This window comes from Callorhinchus milii, unplaced genomic scaffold, assembly GCF_018977255.1.
Source record: "Callorhinchus milii isolate IMCB2004 unplaced genomic scaffold, IMCB_Cmil_1.0 Scaffold1, whole genome shotgun sequence".
NCBI lineage: Eukaryota > Metazoa > Chordata > Chondrichthyes > Chimaeriformes > Callorhinchidae > Callorhinchus > Callorhinchus milii.
In genome coordinates, this window is record NW_024704742.1 from 10,468,045 (window position 1) to 10,488,956 (window position 20,912).

The window sequence follows — 20,912 nt, forward strand, 5'->3', positions numbered from 1 at the left end:
AGCATTATTATTTGCTGATAACCAACTGCTTATTTCTAAAATGTGGACAGGACACTAAAAGACTGCAAAGTCGTGGATAACTGAAGTTATACAAAATGATTTTTTTTAAAAAATCACTTTGATATTGGATCTCGTCTGCCTGTTCAGACAACCTTGAAGGTCTTATAACTATTTCAAAAAAAAGGAGGGAGTTTCTCCTCGACAAAAATCTTCCGGATGAATTGGACTTTCCCTTCACGGCTGTTTGGGGGAACTTTGCTAAAGTGCAAAATGGTTGTGGTATTTGCCGACCCGGACAGTCACTACACTTTACAGCAACCGCCCAAAAACTACCCGAGAAACTCGTTGACCCATTTTGACATCAGCAGTTACACCGCCAATCACCGGAACTCCCGGTGAGTGAGTGAGTGAGTGAGTGAGTGAGGACACCCGTTCACTCCCTCCATCCATCTTTACACCACAGCTGAAGACCCTCCTCTCCCCCCCACACCGCCCGGTGCTGTGCTGAGACACTGACTGTCCTGTGTGATGGGCACTATATAAACACAAGTCGTTGTATGGGCCGCACCTCAAACACTAATCATTTTTATAAACAATCCTCGCGTTTGACGGACCATTTGGATCACATTGTCGAGACGTCTCCAAACGCTTCACAGAATATACTGTGAAATGAACTGACTGTGTGTGTGTTGCGGGCGCCGCCGCACAGGTTGAGGAGACATTTTATTTGAGGGATGAACGGCCACGAAACTGCGAGGAACACCTTCCTGACTCGGCGTCTCTCTCGCGCCCTCCGTCGGGCCCGCGCTCCCGCCGCCATTCAAACCGCCGCGCGCCTTCCAACCGAAGGCCACATCGTGCGTTTGTAGCCCAAAGTGGGGCTGGAAAATAGCCCAACACTGGACTGCGATTTGCTATATAAAAAAGGGTAACAGGAGTGGGCCCCAATTTAAGGTGTAAGGCTTTCGAAACTGTAAGGAAACGTTTTCAAAAGGGAAACCCCAAAAGCCGTTGTTTTTCCTGCAGGGCTGTGTGAAAGTTTTTTTAAAAAATGTTTAAAAAATGAGGGACCCGCCCAAAGCTGTGCTCTCTTTGGTTTCCACGCGAGCGCAGCGAATAGCACGAAAATGCCGCCCAAGTGGGCGTGAGAGCCGCCCAAACCCGGGAGGTTGGTTCTGGGCCAACCGTCCGGCGGCTGCGCGCGCGGCGTCTCTCCTCCTTCGCCACCGCTATCACTGCGCAAGCGCAGTCCCTCAGCGTCCAGAGGGCGAGTCGGCGGCGGCGGCGGGTCGGAGCGGCTCCCCGACAAACGGCCCTCAGTGAGCACCGAGCAGCAGCTGCCCGGCCACCCCGCCAACTAACTAACTAACCAACCAACCAACCAGTCAGCTAACCAGTCAGCCTCCCTCTCTCCCGCTTCTGCTCCGGGCGACGCACGAGATGGAGGACAAAACGTTCACCAAAGAGTTGGACCAGTGGATCGAGCAGTTGAACGAGTGTAAGCAGCTGAACGAGAACCAAGTGAGGACCCTGTGTGAGAAGGTGAGTGAGTGAGTGGGCCCCAGCCACCCGGCCCCGGGCGGGCCCCAGCCAGCCACCCGGCCCCGGGCGGGCCCCAGCCACCCGGCCCCGGGCGGGCCCCAGCCAGCCACCCGGTCAGCCCCGGGCGGGCCCCAGCCAGCCACCCGGTCAGCCCCGGGCGGGCCCCAGCCAGCCACCCGGCCCGGGGCGGGCCCCAGCCACCCGGTCAGCCCCGGGCGGGCCCCAGCCAGCCACCCGGCCCCGGGCGTGCCTTGTGTTTTAGTTTGACTGGAAACGGTCTTTTATCAGTCAGCGAGTCTCTCCCTCTCTCTCGGTGTGTGTGTATGTAAGAGAGAGGAGGAGGGGGCGGTGTGTGTTGCGCGGTGGTGATGATGGTGGTGGTGGTGCCGCCATCTTTTAGGCCCGGAGCCTGAGCGGCGGCTGCTAAATAGTGCGCCACTGCCACTGCGAGCGCCGCACCGCCTCGGCGCTGCCACATAGTGAGACCACGTTGCTCACGTCTCTCCTCCCCCTCCCGCGGCTTCTGACTGCCCATCTATCTGTGTCTGTCATCGCTCTCTCTCCATCGAGCTCTCTCTCACTACATATCTATATATCTATCGGTTTCTTGATTGGCGACTGATTTTGGGGCATAGATTGTGCCCCGTCACACGTAACCAACCGGTCGATGGTTGTACTGAAGCAGTTTTAGGAGTTACGTCATTCTGTGTTGGGGTGGGGGTGAGGAGGAAGAGAAGTGCTTGCATAACGTGTTTTATTATATATGCAGCCAGTATACAGGCTCCTGACTGTATGTTGACATATCACCAAGCCATTTTCGCCTCCTGGAAGTCCATTTGTGGAAAAAAAGATTGCGAGTTCATGCCGAATCATACAGGTAGAAAGATTAATATCCACATATCCTATAATTGTGGAACCATTGTGCTTTTCAGAAGTCCTTCCTATTTAGACTCGGATTCAAAAATGCAGCGCTGTCAAATTAAGGTTATTATTAGAAAATTATATACTTTTCCAGAAATGGTCTGTGACAAGAGTATCTTAGCTATATTGTCTATACATATTTGCTACATCTATGTATTGATGAGATGTAAAAAAGGGGTATATGTGTTTTATTTAAGTGTTAAAAACATTTTCAAATTAATTTCCCATTAAACACATTGGGACTTTAAAATAGACTAGATGATCTAGAAGCCTTGCACTCTATAATTTGTGTTTATTTTAGGTGCAGTCATTATTTTTACGCATTAACTTGTCATTGACTTGACCCTCTTTTCCATTACACTTATTGCTGGCATTTAAGTTTGTATTTGTTTTTAGCTGCCCAGTGAAGGGAGTTTCTTGTGATGACCTGGCCAACACTCGCCCAAATTAAATTGATCATTCATTTCATGGCTATTTGTGGGACATTGCTGTGTGCAATTTGTCCGGCATGCTTTTCTACCAGATACTTTGTGTCCCAGGGTCATTTTATTTGGGGGATTGTTGGTCAGGACCCACTGAGAGAAACTTCCTGTTCTTTTTGATAGAATGGTCTTTAACTTTCACACAAAAGATAGATGGGATATTAGCATCTCAGCTGAAAGTCTTCACCTCCACCAGTACTGCATTGGAGTGTCAGCCTAGAGACTGAGTTGAAAGTCCAACGACCTTCTGTCTGAGAGCCAAGTGTTGACCCCTATTCCTCCATTCCCAGTTAAAAATGCATTAATCAATTCAGAGGATGACAATTGATTTTTGATACAAACTCAGTGTCAGATAATAGTTCTTTTTCCTTTGAATTATACTATTATTAGCATAACGGAATAGTGAGTCTTTGTTGCATTGCTAGAATAGTTGGAAACAGCTTTTTGTATTGTTCCAGGGAACTATTAAGTTAGAGGTTAAGGGGTTTTGTGCTCTAGGGGGGTGATGGCTCTTGCGAAGGGTTGTGAACAACAGAATAATATTTTTAGAGAATAAACCGCATGGGAGAAATAACCTTTTCAAGTGTACGATAGTTTCATGGTAACCTGGTAACTGGAAAGCATTGAGATCAATGAGGAAGTAGAAGAAATTTGTGAGATGACTGGTTCAAGAAGCAGATGTATGTAAAGTGCGGACCATATATGATGTCCCATTACAATGGTCTCCGTAAGGAAGCAAAGTATATGTGTGAATGGTATTTATTTATTTGGTCAGCTTGGTTGTTCTGATGAGTGCCAAACCTATCAACAACAACAAAATTACATTTGTATGTCACTTTTTACGTTGGGAGGACGTCACAAGGTGCTGGACAGTCAGAGTTTCAAACCCGAGCTGGGGGTTGGGATAGGGGAGGGTGGAGAGCAGCGGTTGAAGCAGGGTGATTGAAAGCATGGTCGAAGAGCAGGGTCTTGAGATGGGTCTTGAAGGTGGCAAGGGAGGGGGCGAGGCGGAGGGACTGCGGGATGGAGTTCCAGAGGGTGGGGGCAGAGTGGCAGAGTCACTGCCAAGTCACTGGTGGGGGAGCGAGGTTAGGGGCTGTGTGAAGCAGGCCAGAGCGGGCAAAATGGTAGGGGTGGTTTAGGAGGTTGCAGAGATAGGGGGGAGCAAGGATCACCATTTCACCATGTTTAGGATATCCAATCCAGACATTTCCATCTATATATTGGAACTTTCCTTTGTTGGGAATGGAGTGCACCCCTGATATTCCTTAGCCCAATTATTCCTTCGAACATTGCATCCAAGCTCTCACTAGCTCTGCCTTTCCTCATCATCACCTCCGGGCTGTATTATTTAAATGCCCTACTCGCTAGACTCCCGAGTACTTCTTACAAAGCTGCAGGCCATCTAGAACTGTGCAACCCACGACCTCTTCTGCACTAGGCTCCCCAAGCCTATCACCTTCGTCCTAGCTCAGCTCCCAATCTTTCAGAAGTTTGAATTCAATCTTCTTGTCCTCACATAATTTGGCTTCATAGTCTTGTGTATCCTACTGCCTTAGCCACTCCCAATATTCGGCCTTGCCAGCATTTGGTGAGCCTTTGGCCATTCTACCCACATTCTAAAATCTATTCAAAAGTCCCTCTGTTTTGCCTCCTCCTGCCTTCAAAATCTATCTTTATATCCATTTCTTCGATTTTGTTTTTGGCTACCTTTACCTTCTTAGGTCTCCTTCCTGTCACCTGCAGCATGGTCTCCCAGTCGGTTCTGTGAAGTACTTTGAAAATATCTTCCTGGTGTGAAAGGTAATTTGTTGTATGCTGCAAAGTACTAGGTGTAAATTGGCAAGAGCCATGGCTTGGGAAACCCAGAATGTGCATTGGAGTTTTGACTAGATCTTGTAGCTTACCATTGCAATATTTATCAAATGTCCCAGCTACAACCATCCTACCTGTTAGTGGTTTGGTTTGCAGTGATTGGTATTATGTTCCGTGGTTTTCAAAGAAAGAGGGATTTATGACGAATACTTTGAAAACAGTTAATTAAAATATAAAGTGAACCCTTGAAGGCTCTGATTTTGTATCTCCCCATTTAATCCTGTGCATTGTCTTTATAAAGGCAGTGCATTTATGCCATCTCAAATCACCTAATGAGAATAGTGCTACTATGTTCATTGGCAACATAATGATCATCTTTAATTCCATGTTGGAAGTCTCAACGTATCACAGTATTTATTATAGTGTAGCATTTTCAGTGTTGCTTATTAAGAGGAAGGACATGTGCAATAAAATTCATTGTGTGGGCCTGTACGTTGAGCAGAAAGTTAAACTTGTCATGGCTATTGCTGACTGCATTGGTAGAATTCAGATTACAAACCAGTTTGGCACATTGCATATTTGGTGAATCTAATCCTCTATCGTCTCGCCTGACACTCCAGTGCAGCGCTGGAGATTGCTGTATTGTTGGAGGTACCGTCCTTCGGATGAGAAGTTCAACTGAGGTCCCATCTGCACATTCATGTGGACGTTAAAGAGCCATGGCACTGTTTTGTAAGAGAAAGGAGTTTCTCCCAGTGTCCTGACCAACAATCCCCCAAATAAAACTAATCATTCACTTTGTGGCTGTTTGTGGGGCATCGCTGCGTGGAAATTGGCTATCACATTTGGCTACAAAATACACAGTCACTATAGTTGGTCTGTGAAGCTTTTTGAGACATTCTCCTGAAGTGAATGAAATGTAAGGATACTATCATTATTGTATCAGGTGAACAGGTTAAGATACTACCCCTCCCCCCACTAATCAATCACACTACCTACGTTTGTGGAAGGTCATAGTCTTTGGGGGTCTGGAACATATTTTTGTTTCCCTGCTCCAAGATGTTCATTTTCTGATTTTTAAAAAAAAGCAGAGTAGTCAACTTGTGGTAAATGCATCTGGTAAGGTTGGCCAACTTGAAGAATGTGCCATTGTGTGTGCCTACACAATGTTAGTAATTGAGCACTTGGCTCCATGGTTCATTTAGTTTTGGAACTGTTCCATTGCATTGGAAGCAAAAAGTTGAAACACTTCATTGCCCCTGAGTTTCTACAAACCCTGTAATTTGATCAGTAACTAATAGTTTATATATTGCTATTTAAAGCAGTGTAAACAGCTAAGTAGCAATTTTATCTTTTGTAATTAGAGGACTTGCTGCAAGATGCATTAATATTCTCAGTGATTATGTTTCTGTCTTATCCATTCAGGGCACAACACAACTCTGGTTCTCTCAGTTGTGCCCCCCTCTAGCTGTCTCAAAACCAGAATTATGGACCCCAGGAAGTCTTCAGGGTAGCCTGCATAGGAAGCTATGTCAGTTAAGTGAGCCAAAGTGCAAGAAATTCAGTTGACCTCGGGTTTTCTGAGTGAATGAGTGAACATCTCCATGGTACCAACAGGTTAGGTTGTGTTCTTGGACGGTTTGATAACTGGCGAGCCATACAGTTCAGATCCTAAATAACTTATGTGCTTTTTAGAAACAACCTCTCTGGAGGATACTCCACTGGATGGTTGCCAGATGTTGTCCTCCAAAAATAGCCTGAGGTGACCAGCCAGGAGTATCAAGCACTTTTAAGACGTCCTTCCGATGTGAAAAACACTATATAAATGCAAATTGTATTGTACAGTCCGGGTACATTATCTTATTCTACTTCTCCAGCTATCTGATATGTGCTCATTGTGAAGAGGATACAACGATTAAAATTGCAAAGCCGTAACTGGTGCCTGCTGGGAAAGTAAATAGAAACACACCAATGCTCTGAGCTACGATAGTGGAGTGTGTAAAGATAGTGGAGTGAGTGTGAACTCACTCCTTTGATTCCCCACATGTTAAGTTTCTAACTTTCTGGTCATCTTCCTTGTTAAAGTTAATCAGGATCTTTTTGGAGCTAAACTGGAAACGAGGTGACATGTTTGCAAATAGAATGTCAAAATTAAGTCAACCCTCTGTGATGGACTCAGTAATCCAGTTCTTGAGTCAGGCGGGTCGGCAGTATTCCAGGGCACTGCTAATAGACCAGCCAGCCTGGCTCATTGGTAGGGTATGTAGGGCCAGATAGGTCACTGGAGGCAGGGATTCTTCCCACCAGCTCACATTAACCATGCAAGCCAAAGCCGTAATGGGCAAGGTGGTCCTAGCTGGAGAAGCTTGCCTGCAGCTCTCTGGGACGCTATCCTGTGTGAGGGCTGCCATATAAATGCATGTTGTTGTTGTTTAATAGCAAACAATATTGGTTAAACTCCAGCAGTATATGCCAACACACGCTCTGGGGTCCCCAACTATGATTCTTGCCAGCCTTCACCTTATACTCTGCAACTGGATAAACAGCATGCATCCCTCTGGGGAGATGCCTCTGGAGAATCCCTTTGGCATTCCATTCCAAACAAAGAATTTCAATATGTAGGTGGGATGGTGGAATTCTGTTTGGTTTGGATAATTTTAAGCATGATGATTGGTTTCTATGTGAAGATGCCCAGCTGTTGGGAATGTAAAAGAAAAAAATAAGCCTTTCATAATGGAAATCACCACCTCCTGCATCTTGGGGCCACTACCGTCACACACACAGAGGGAGACATACACAGACAGACAGAGAGACACACACATAAAGAGAGAGAGACAAATGCATACAGAAGAGAGAGTCAGAATAAGAATTGGAGAGCAAAAAAATTTTAAATTGGCTTCTGTGCATTCATTGTATGTTTTTGAATGTTGATTCCATCTGCTTAAGTGGCTCATGTTTGCTCATAATGGAACAGTATTAACAGCAGCAATGAAGGGTGTTGCAAATCCATCTTTGCTAAACAGAGAGTCTATAAAAGGTCTTTTCATTTCATATTTTAAAATAAATGGATTTTCATTCATGTATTGATTGGTATGCTAAACCTTGCAGGAGTGATTTAAAGTAATTGCTGAGTTTTTACATTGTTCGGCTCCAGATGTATAATCTGTAATTAGTATTGCAGTAGATTTATTATATTCAAAATTGTCCTGGACCGATTATAATGATGGGATTATCAAATTGCTATGTCATGGTTTGTAATGAACAGTTAGCATCTTTCACAATTGAACCTGACTGAAATGTTGCTCAAATTCCAGCTAAGTTGAATGTGTAGTATGTGAAATCTTTGCACACCTGCATTGTAGCCTGCAATATATTCAATTTTATTGGTCTTGTTTTTCCGAACTAGTCTGGAAAGAACATTTTGAGTTCAACACTTGGGTGCTGATGGTAGTACTGATGAGAGTGACCTAACTGTGAATTAAAAGCATGTAGAGGAATCATTTTGGCTCAGAGTTAAAGTGTATCGGCTTAAAGTGCAGGTTTCCTACAGCATGATTGTGTTTGTTGTATTGCATGTGACTCAAAATAATGTAATCTGTTGGTAATTGTTGCTGTACTGCTCCTAATGACTCATGTTATTAACAGTTCTTCAAGAGAACTACTATATGTGGTTACTTGCTTCTATAGACCTTCAGAAGTTATTTGTCAGTATACAATAAGAAGTATTACAATATTGGAACTATTTTTAATTAAGAATTAAATGGTAAGGACTACAGAATAGATTTGCTCAGTCACTTCTGGGTCAGGGTCATCACGGTTCATGCCAGTACTTCAGTACTATTGAAGCACTGCATTGTCAAAGGTGTTGTCCTTCAAATGAAATGTTAAACTGAGATCCCATCTGTCTCTTCAATTTGATGTTAAAGATACCACAGAGTATTCAAATAGAAAAGGGAGTTTCTCCCAATATTCTGGCCAATAGTCCTCCAGATAACTAGGTCATTCACCTCATGGCTGTTTGCGGAATCTTTCTGTCTGCTGATTGCTGTTGTGTTTTGCCTAAAAATAGTCGCCTTACTTGACCGCAATCACCTGTGAAGCTCTTTCAAATGTCTGAAAGTTGTAGGGGCTATATCAAATGGAGGGATTATTAATACAACCCAAACATGCAGTGGATATAACCTTTACTTATTTTAGTAATTTTTTCCCCTTTTTTTCCCTACAGGCGAAGGAATTCTTACAAAAGAATCTAATGTTCAAGAAGTTCGATGCCCAGTCACAGTATGTGGGGATGTCCATGGACAGTTTCATGATCTCATGGAGCTGTTCAGAATTGGAGGCAGATCTCCAGACACCAATTATCTATTCATGGGAGATTATGTTGATCGAGGTTACTACTCTGTTGAGACTGTCACGCTACTTGTAGCACTAAAGGTAGGATATATTACTTGCAACTTTTTGATTTTTGATTGAGTCTTATCCTGGAACACATTAACTTCTTTTGTTAAAAAAGCCAGTGGATAACTGCCAATCAAAATGCTGTTCAATTAATATTGTTTCTGTCCGGTTACAACAATGGGAAATGTCCTGATTTTTATTGTACCAAAACTTGGATAATTCTCACTTCTCACCATTTTTGAAAGCTTTGGATCAGAACTAGAGCTGAAAATAAAATTATCGAGAATGTAACCGAAAACAGAATTGGAGACTTGGAAATGCAGATAAATAAATCGACTCTGACCAAGTCCGCTTTGCTCCATCTCCACAACATTGCCTGCCTCTGCACCACATCAGCCCCCAACATTGCTGAAACCCTCATTTACAGCTTAGTCACTTTTACTTGTCAGCAAGCCAACCTCTGCCATTCACAAGCTCCAGATCATCCCTTTCTTTGCAGCCTGCATTCTTTCTCGCACTAGGCTCCACTAGCCCATCACTCCCATCCTTGTCCAGTTCCACTAGCTCCGCATTCCCCTCTGGATCAACTTTTTGGATTCTTGTACTTGCCTTTAAATGTCTTTGCGCCTTGTCCAACCCTTCTCTGCTATCTTCTGCGACCCTCAGTCCTCGCTGCTACCCACTCAGCTAATTTCGTGTTTTCCTGTTCACCACCATCCCCAGTGATATCCTCCCTAATCTACAGATCATTTTGAACTCTGCCTGCCATATTCCTTGCAGTAGACTCGCATGAATACTTGTTCAGCTCCACTGGCTTCCTAACCACCAAAAGATCAGCTTTAAGATCGTCGCCCTTATCTTCAAATGCCTCTGGAATTTGTTCATTCCTGGATCCTCTTCTTCCTTTCTACCTCCCCTCCAAACCCCACTCCCCACCCAATTTTGTCCTTACCTTGTCTCTTCTATATCAACTAGTTTAGTTATCAAATCTCTGGCTTCACTGCCTGGACTCTGCCCGGCACTGGAATGTTTACTGTCATTTGCTGTTTCAATTGGTCCGGGAACTCAACATTACTTTAATTAAAAAAATATCTTGTCAGTCAAATGACTGACGCATAGAGAAACCCATCATGGTGCTTAAGAGTATTCAAACCAGACTGAAATTTCCATGCCATCTTTACATGAAAATTCCCATGTTTGGAAATGAATGTGCACCATCTCCCCAAAAAGATGTGTTCTGGTTACTTAATTCTATAGAGTATTTATTATAATAATAATAATAATAATAATAATCCTTGCATTTGATATAGCGCCTTTCACGTCGGGAGGACGTCCCAAAGAGCTTCACAGAACACAATGTAAAGTGAATTGACTGTATATTTGTGGGCGAACGCGGCAGCCAATTGCGCACAGCAATGTCCCACAAACAATCGTAGATTGAAAATGACCAATTTATTATTGTTTTTTGTTTTGGAGGGATTATTATTAGGCGTGTGGAGTAAGGAAACTTGCCCAAGGTCTCGCTCTGCCTGGAATTGAACTCGGGTCTCTCGCTTGCAAAGCGAGTGCTCTAACCACTGAGCTACAGGACTCCACCGGAGTCACAGTTAGCACAGGTTGACAAGATCCAAGGCTTGTGGACCCCAGAGTATGTGTTGCGGTACTGCTGGAATTTAGCCAGCTAAAACCGCGTAACTTGCCATTGAAAGCACTGTCTGGCAAGCTTTTCTGCTGCTTTTCCAGCTAGGGCTTGTCCAGCTACCTGTTAGGGCTTTGGTTTGCAGAGTTAACGGGAGCTAACTGGGAAGAGTCCCTGTCACTTGTATGTCCATCCAAATCCTGCTGGGGAACCAGGCTGGTTTGGCTGTCATCAGCAGTGGCTTTGAATACTGTGGATTTACCTGGCTCAGAAACCAGACTATAGAGATTGCTTCAGAGGATTGAATCGATTCCCAACATTCTGTTGCCAAGAATGTCACCTTGGAGCCAGTTCAAGAAGACTGCGCTTGCCTCTTTCTCCCCTCCTTCCAGGATAGTCACCAGTTGATTATTTGGCATCTAACGAGCGAAGGTTTGAGCCCTCGCTAAGTGGATGGCAGGTACCAGAAACTCTACGTGAGGTTCCTGGTAAGCAGCTCAGCATGAAATGCATGAGAGCTTTGTCACATTTATTCACATAACTGTAGCAGCCATATCAAACGTAAATGTTTCAACTGGTCTATCTGAGAAGAACTCGTGTCCTAAGGGAGCAGGCCGTTATAAGCTAACTGATATTATTTGTAAATAGATAGGTGAAGGCTAAAAGGGAAAACGTCAAACTGTGATGATGTGGTTTTCATGCAGCATATGGAATCTACTTTTCTTGTATAGTATGTGGATAATAGTGTTTTGATTTACATACTTTAAACAACTTAGAATGTTTTTAGAAATCCAAACTATTTTTAAACTAAGGTCTCAATTAACTCGTGCCATAAATTAGGTTTCTGATGGCTACTATGCTTGTCCATGTCCAGTTGCTAGAACTTACTTTAATATACGACTGTTGTGAATGTTTTATGAAAATTAATGCTTATTTATTTATTAAATGCAGGTCCGATATCGAGAGCGTATCACAATACTGCGAGGAAACCATGAAAGCAGACAGATCACACAAGTTTATGGTTTTTACGATGAATGCCTAAGGAAATATGGAAATGCCAGTGTCTGGAAATACTTCACAGATCTCTTTGATTATCTTCCATTGACAGCCTTAGTGGATGGACAAGTGAGTAGAGGTCTTAAGTATGTTGTAACAATAGTTGGTATGGTAGAAGTGTACGGGTGAAATCAGCCATTGTTTAACTTGAAAACAAGAACTTTAAATGATCTAAACTGAAGTATGGTTTGAAACGATTGCTAGATGTCCGTACTCAAGCAATTCCTAACTCAAGCTCACAGTAGGTTCAAAACCATGCCTTCTGGGCCTGTTAGTCCCTCTGCAGGGACTCCAGTCCTAGCAAGCCTGCAGGGTACACAGACTTCTGCTGTTTTGCTGAAGTCTCCCGATTTTCCTCTCTTTGGCAACAGTCCTTTGAGATCTTGTAATTCTTATTGGGTCTGTCCTCTGTCTTGCTGGGCCCAAATTTGGGGTTTTGCAGCAGGTTATCCAGCAGGGCAACTCATTATACACACTAATCTGTGTAAGCTTGAAGCTGTGTTCTGGCACTCCATGGGACAACATTAGTACTGATGTGCTGTGCTACTGGACCACTATATAACTTGCTTGACTTGGAGCTGTTGTATTTAAGCAAGTCCAGTTCTAACTGTATAGATACAGAAAGCAGCTTAATGACTGAGCAATATAGTAATGTGTTTTTCACATCAGTGACCCCGATCAGTCTTTTCCTTGCAGCCAGAAAATTGGAAGTTTCCCAATTAATTTGGAGCTTTTCTGTATTGCTATTCATTCTGTCTTTTAACAGAAGTTTGATATAAGATATGGGTTGTATTTTGCTGAGATCTCAGGCTTCTTTTTTTAATGGGGTGGGGGTCCTTTTGTATAATGTATATTTTCTAATAGTTCAACATTTCACAGGTGCAGTTGTATATTTAGAGCTGTGGGATCATTTTTGGTATTAGTACATTCGATTTGTAAATATCCTTTTTTGGCATGTGAGTGATGCGTATATGTCCTTGTTCAGGTTTGTATTCAAAATATGCAGTGTTCAGTTTGTGTGATGTGTTTTGCTTTTTGGGGGGTTGGGGGGATAGTGTATATCGTGTTCAATGGGATAAGGTGGTGTATGTGAGTGAGTATTATTTCAGCATGGGTGTGTGTATGCTTTTTACTTACTGGTGACTTGCTGTCCACAGATTTTCTGTCTTCACGGTGGTCTGTCTCCATCCATAGACACATTGGATCATATTCGAGCCTTGGATCGCCTACAAGAAGTTCCACACGAGGTCAGAATTGTTGCACCTTGTAGCACTGATTGTTTTCTTTGGGGAAGGGTAGAAGAGAGGATGATTTCAATACAATGTATACTATTATAATCTGCTATCCATTTTTCAATCAGCTGTGACTCCAGGTCCATTGCTGTCAGCTTGTCTGTCAGACATCAAGGCTTGGATGACCGCAAATTTATAATAATAATCCTTGCATTTGATATAGCGTCTTATCACGTGTTTGAGATGTTTGAAAGCTTTTCCCTAAGACTTACTGAACCAAACCTGTACGTAACCCGGGTGTCGGGTTTGACCTCCAGCTGACCTTCTTCCCCCACATCTGGTCCCTAACCAAGACTACTTTCCTCCATCCACCTTTGTCACATTGCCTGCCTCCAACTGCCCCTTTACGCACTGCACCTCTCTGACTTGCTTTTTCCCCACTCCATTGCCTGCTGCCTCCACTTATGCCTTCCGCTCCACTATCAGTGGCCTTGTCTTCAGCCACTACATCCCCGAAGCTTTGAAACTCTCTCCTTCAATCCCTCCGTCTTGCCCCCGCCTTCCCCTCTTTCACTTCACGGCTGAAAACTTCCTCTTCGACCGTGCTTACACAGTCACCTCTCTACCCCCGATTCAGTATTGTGCTGCATTACTGTTAAGTGCTCAGGCGCATCCCGCGTGATTTCAGATTTATTTCAGGAAAGTTAAATGATTACAGAACAATTTAGTTTGCAGTACTTGTAACTTCCAAAACAAAAGTAATAAGTCATGCTTTGATGTCTTTAAGTAATTTATTAGATTTTGTTTCTTGAAAGAGTTTGATTCCTATTGAAACATGGTTCCACTAGTGCAGGTAGATATTTAATACGTCAACCAACCCAAGCGCCCATCAATCTTGTTTGAACCTTGACAGTGGATACATTTACACCATTAGTCTGTGGGGACATCACAATTGAGCCTCCTGCCTCATCTAATATCTGAACATACACACACCATCTAGCAGCGCCTTTATCCAATAGGGAACCGGATTGATCTTCCCCTCCCTAACCCAGAAACACTGTAGCCTTGGCTAGTATCCACTGACTCAGCACAGACCGGAGTTTAATGTTACATCCTTCTAGCTGCATGGCCAAGTACTGCACCAAGGAATACCTTTACCTACAAGATGATCAGGGAAGCTGAGTTTATTGGATTATAGGGTTATATCTGAAGTATACAGTTTTCAAAGTAATATGCAATAGTCAGTACACCAGAAATTTCATTTCTAATCATTCTTGCGTTTTATATAGCACTTTTCATGCTAGGAAGAAGTTTCAAGAACAGACATTCTTATGAAGTGTAGTGACTATTTTGTAAGTAAATGCGGCAGCCAATTTGTACACAACAATTCCACTCCCACAAACAACCAAAAAGTAAATGAATTTTATCTGGAAAATTATTGGCCAGAACACGAGGAGAAATTACTTTCTCTTTTTGAATAGAGCTATGGTATCTTTAACATCAACCCAAACAGGCAAACTATAAACACAGGCAAATTATCAATACAGTAACTGCTTAAAAAGTACTATAGTAATGAGGGTTATAGCAGCAATAACCCTTGTTTTGATATAGCGGCTTATTACGTCTTCGAGACGTCTCAAAACGCTTTACAGAATATACTGTCAAATGAATTCACTGTATATTTTGTGGGTGAAACATGGCAACCAATTGAGCACAGCAGTGTCACACAAACAGTCGTGAATTGAAGTGATCAATTTAATATTAATATTATTTTAAAATTTATTTTTATTTTGTATGGATTATTACCCCCAGAAAAACGATCAGACAATCGACTAGCAACCGGGTTCCTACTTAGTAGGTAAACAGGAGTTTGGAGTAAGGAAACTTGCTTGTGAGAGGCGAGTGTTCTAACCATTAAGCTACAGGACTCCAATAGTTTTATTGATGTGGAGATGAGGCGACTATTTCCAGGAAACCTGTTTTAAAGCATCTGTAATTTCATGATCATTTTAACCCAGGGTTAACAAGGTTAAAATGATCACGTGACTAGAGATGCTTTAAACTGGTTTCCTGGAAACCGTAGCTGTATTGTTTACTTTCATTCAGAAGATTACATTGCAATAAAGATTCACTTCTTTTAGAGAAGAGCCCTTTTGTTCTAAATATGATTTTGGTCAATAATTTTAATTGCTTGTATAGAAAATGAATTAATTATTGGGACCTAAGAAAACGTTTGCTTGCAATGAAACTAAGTTTTTGTGTTTCTGATATTGACTAAGCACTACTACGAATTCCAGTTCCAAATACTAGGATTCTAATGTTTCATTAGCTCTGAATATTGTGTATTCAACTGGTTTGAAAATGAGTTTTTCATATTATGGATTTTAGATACCCACAACAATAATTTACACTTATATAGCAACCTCCATGCAGGGTAATATCTCAGAGGCTTAACAGTGGCGGAGCCTGAATCTGAGCCAGGGTTTTGGATGGGGTGGGGGAGGTGGCTGTAAGCACAGTTGGAGAGGAAAGTTTTCAGGTGAATTTGAAAAAGGGGAGAGAGGGGGCAAGGCGGAGGGATTAAGGGAGAGTATTCCAGAGTTTCAGGGTGTGGTAGCTGAAAGCTCGACCTCCGATGGTGGGACGGAGGGTGCAATTCTTTCTGAGGAAATGTTGATACTGTAATGAAGATTTTAGCTCTGTAAATTTACATGCATCTGTTTTATTCTGTTTATAAATCAGGGTCCAATGTGTGATCTGCTCTGGTCAGACCCGGATGATCGTGGTGGTTGGGGGATTTCTCCTCGAGGTGCAGGATACACTTTTGGTCAAGACATTTCCGAAACCTTTAACCATGCGAATGGCCTCACTCTGGTTTCTCGGGCTCATCAGCTTGTAATGGAGGTATGGCAGATACAACCATCCCATCGTCCTGTGAATACAACTGTGTTACACTTAAAAACTGAAATAGTATTAAAATAAATTCAAGTTCTGCCTTGAAGACTTAAGTATGCTACTCAGTAGGTGGATGTGTGTGTTCAGGTTATGAGCATAATGATGCTCAGCTACTCACTTCATGCTATTCTGCTGCTCACCGAGTGGCTTGTGAGAGGTTCCTGCTCCCTGCTATCCAGCTAGCAAAGACTCCAATCAAACCTGTGCTTATCAGTTGTCTTAACCCACTCATGACTATACTTTTGCGGGGGAGGGAGGGAAATGGGGATTTCTTTGGGCTGAGTTTGTTCCACGATGCTTGGCAATGGCATATCAAGTTGATCTTCTGATGAAATCAGTAGTCCAGTTCCTGAACCACGCATGTCTGCAGTACTCCAAGACACTGTTGATTACAGAACAACCAGTACGATTCATTAGCAAGATGTGCAAAAGAAGACCAGTCTCTAGAGTGTCTAACGGGTAAGTTGTCTCTAGCTGGAGAAGTGGAAACTTGCCAGTCAGTGTTTGCAAAACAAGCTGTGCAGTTTCAGCTGGTGGAACCCCAGTTAACATTCTTGGGTCCCATGCCTTGGCTCTTGCTAATCTGCACCTAATGCTTTCTGGGATTAGGTGAACATGTTCTATCTGTGGGAAGAGTGTATACTTCATTTCAGCGAAACAGAAGTTTTATGCAAATGTGAAGCTCTTGCTAGTTTTGTTTGAGTACTCTTGTGCGTGTGTTGCAATTTCCGCATGTAAAACTATTGACTGATCCCCCAAAAGTATTCTATTTATAGGTGTTTTGCTAAATTGTGGCACAACATCATAACTAGTGAAGCAGGTAGACATGTAATCAAATTGTTCACAAGCAGCAAATTATTCTTGTGTCTGTTGAAAGATGCTTTTTATGAAATGTATAAAACTTCCAAGTTTTTCTTAAAAAGAACACATGCATTTAGTTTGATGGGCCACAGAAAATAAGGGGCAGTACTTTTAAAAAAAGTTCGTCCAGTCATACATCCATTTATATATGTGTGGCTGCTAAGTTTTTTTACACTGTCAAGGAACCAATAGAAACTTCTTAAAAGGCAAAATACTGCAGATGCTGATAATCTGAAATAAAAACAGAAGTCGCTGGGAGGTCATCAACCTGGACCGTTAACTCATTTTCTTCTCTCCATAGATGCTGCCTGACCGGCTGTGTGTTCCCAGCGACTTCTGTTTTTATAATAGAAATGTCTTATCTGTTTTCTTTATTCAGTTCTCAGTCCAGTTAATACATTCTGGCATGGTGTGCAGGCCTGACTCCGTTGGTATCACTTTCATCTCTGTCAGAAGATCCTGGGTTTAAGTCACCTTGGGACTTGGAACTCAACTGGTGTAAGATGACACACCAATGCTAACAAACACTGTAATGATGTTAAACCAGTCCTCTCTGCTAGTCCAGATGGACGTTAACAATCCCATTGCACTATTTGGAAAGAGAAGGGAGTTTCTCCCAGTGTCCTGGCCAACAATCCTCCAGATAAAATTGTTCATCCATTTTACAGCTGTTTGTGGGACATTGTTGTGTGCAAATTAGTTACCAGGTTTGCCCACAAAAAATACACAGTCACTCTACTTTACAGTGTATCCTGTGAAGTGCTTTGAGGTGCCTTCCCAATATGAAAGGCACTGTATTAAATAAAAAGGTTATTATAATATTTATTATTAATACTAGAATTCCATGTCTGGATGTCCTCTGATATATCTTAATTGCTTATGTCCTGGCTATTTGACAATGGGGACATCAAAGCCATGCTTGGTCCTTTTCAAGTGATGGTCGAACTGCTAGCTAAATAGCAGTTGATCATAAACTTCATTGTACCTTTCCCTCTAACTATCTAAGATGTGGCAGACAAGTGTAGCATCCTTGCAGTCACGTCATCTAAGATTAGCCAACTCAACACAGACCAGGGAATCAGGCCTAGGGTCTGTTTGTTTGTATGGCACAGGTACTAACTGGATGAAGTCTGCTACTGCAGTAGCAGACACTGCTATTGATAAGTCCTAAAAAGTAAGGAACATTTTTGTTGTGATTTGAGGTTCCCACGTGAAAAATAATTCTCATCCTGGGGCAGCACTTCGAATTTCTGAAGTCAAATTATGGGTGTTTCTAAAATAGCTGCCAATGATAATAATAATCCTTACATTTGATATAGCGCCTTATGTCGTTGAGACGTCTCAAAGCACTTCGCAAAATATATTGTAAGGTGAATTAACTGTATTTTGTAGGTGAAATTAAAATGCTTTTTCACTTGTGTGAGGTTGTCACATCTTGAATCAGTCTTTTTAGGGTTGGTGAGAATTGAAAGAAAGTTGATATTTTCTTTTTAAGTATGAGATAAAATATTAATCCTTGCATTTGATATGGTGCCTTGTCACGTTGTTGAGATATAAATTTAGAAAACCTTCGTGCAAACTTATCATGGGGTGAAGTTTAAGGGAGTGGTGACCGTGTGAGTCATTTATAACAAGCATTCTGGAGATAATGCTGAGAATTGTGTGAAATTAATACTAGCACCTTTGTACTCTGAATAATTAAACTAGGTTGCACAATGCTAAGCTGTTTGTGTTTTGCCCTAGGGATATAACTGGTGCCATGATAGAAATGTGGTAACAATATTCAGTGCACCAAACTATTGTTACCGCTGTGGTAACCAGGCTGCTATTATGGAGCTGGATGACACGCTGAAGTATTCTTTGTAAGTATAATAATAAGTATAAATACATTTTTTAAAAAAGCTAGATATAAAGATTTCTTATTGCATAATTTCTTTGTTATTTAGACCACTTTTATAATTAATTTGGATAAAACTGCTTTGTGCAATTTTTCTGTGACCTACCCAGTACAAATATGGAAAAGCAAGGTGATGATGACTGTTTGGTTGTGCCGTGTGTTCTTAGAAATTCAGACAAGGCATATTTTGGTTCAGCTGAAGTCACACGAGGAAAGGAAAGATCATTTTTTAAAAAAAATTCAATTTTGTGTTGTTTTTCAAATTTTCTTCCCGCTGGCATATGAATCCCTTTGTGTTCATACACTGTAGCTCTTCCACTACACATTTGGGGCTATCCCATGAGAATAAAGATTGCCCTGATATATTTTCTGCCTCCAAAGTGACTAACTACAAAGTACAACAACAATAATAATGGCAATGCTATTGCAGATGTCTTTTCAGGTGAAATGTATTGGTTTTGAGTGAAAATTTATTTCATAAAGTAATTGAATATGTGTCAGTGTCATCTAAAAGAACTTTCAGAAGCATAGTTTTCAAAAATGCTATCGCATCTCCCAACGACAGTGTGATTCATGCTGTGGGGTGGTTCACAGGCTCTGGTACATCTCTAGGTCCTTGCCCACATGGTCATTCTAACAATTAGCTCAGATCAGGCAATCACTCCCTACAACATGGTTATATAAGATGTCACTGAAAAAGACTATTTTTGAATTGTACAGTTTTTCCACTCGAAAGTTCTAGGGTTTTCAAGTATTCCCTTCTTTTCCTTTTTAAAATATTAAAAAATGTATCATCTCTTATTGCCTGGTTAATCTTTGCTACAATTAATTTCAAGATTGCTTTCCTTGAGATTTTCAACAATTCCAAAGATTTGTTGAGGTGCAAACAGATTTAATTGCAGAAAAATTAGCAACTTGTAAACAAGATATAAATTGCTGCCTACTTAAAGCTGAAAATCCAAATTGCAAGTGGAATCATAGAAATTTACAGCATAGAATACTATTCAGCTAGTTCTCTCAGAGCAAGCAGATGTGTTTGTAGCTTTCATGAAATATCTATGCTACTTGGCATGCGTATGGGCTGATGTGGTCACAACTTTTTAACTGGTTTGTGGCTCCCTTGTTGACTGACAGTAAATATAAAATTCCAGGGTTGCTGACAAAAGCTTTCTTTTTCTACAGCCTTCAGTTTGACCCAGCACCTCGCCGTGGAGAACCTCACGTCACTCGCCGTACTCCAGACTACTTCCTGTAAATTTATTTGTACACTACATCCACGTCAGCAGTTCACCTGCTCTAGAAAAGCAACAATATTTAAATGTTTTTCTAAACTTATTTGGGTTTGTCCAACTTCAAAGCATTAACATGGACCAAAATGTGCCATATACTGAAGGCATCTGTATGCCTAGGAGCTTTGAGCACAATTTGACAGTGGTTATTTGTTTCAGAAACGGTATTGTGCAGTCCCAACAGTCAAAATTTTTTGCCTGCTGTACCGTTTGTAGTTACTTGTCATTTTGTTTTATCCAGACTGTGAAATATCGATGTACAAATGGTATGATTAAAACAGCTACAAATGCAATAGTCATGACATTTTTAGTTGTAGTTTTATCAGGCATGTATTTGGTTTCAGTACATTTTTTGGTTTTGAAAGAGACACAACCTGCTCCATTTTGAATGTATAGTGTGAAGGTTTAAAAGAGGGTGAAATGGCTCTTGGAATGTCTGCTGGAGTGTTGGAGAAAATACCCCCCTTTTTCAATGTTTGAATCACTGTTCTGTGTTACTGTACCTTATTTCTGTATATTTGTCATGAAAGTGCTTGCAGCTTATTTGGTGTATTTCAAAAAATAAAACAACTTCAAATCATCAGTCGTAAATTGTTATGATTCTGTGATTATCTGAGTTTTTTTTAAAAAAATTGAATTGAGCGGCAGAATTTTTAAGCTCAAGCCATTTTGCCCTGCTCTTTTCCCCACACCTTTCAATTTCCTTGTGAATTTATCCTTTTTGAATAGTACCATGGGATCTTTAAGATCTACCTAAGCAGGAAGACGGGACCTCGGATTAATGTCTCATCTGAAGAATAGCACCACCCCCCACAGCGGATTGGG

At 41.8% G+C, this 20,912-nt stretch overlaps 1 protein-coding gene across 1 annotated transcript; it reads left to right on the forward strand.

Annotated features, from left to right (window-relative positions):
- Positions 1-1,234: 1,234 nt before the first annotated feature.
- ppp2cb (serine/threonine-protein phosphatase 2A catalytic subunit beta isoform) lies at positions 1,235-20,666 on the forward strand (the record flags this gene model as incomplete). The annotated part of the gene is given in 8 exon segments (NM_001292254.1): positions 1,235-1,542; positions 8,986-8,991; positions 8,994-9,194; positions 11,749-11,922; positions 13,011-13,100; positions 15,828-15,989; positions 18,645-18,763; positions 19,981-20,666. Coding segments are annotated over 8 exon segments (927 nt in total). The 3' UTR covers positions 20,054-20,666.
- Positions 20,667-20,912: the final 246 nt, after the last annotated feature.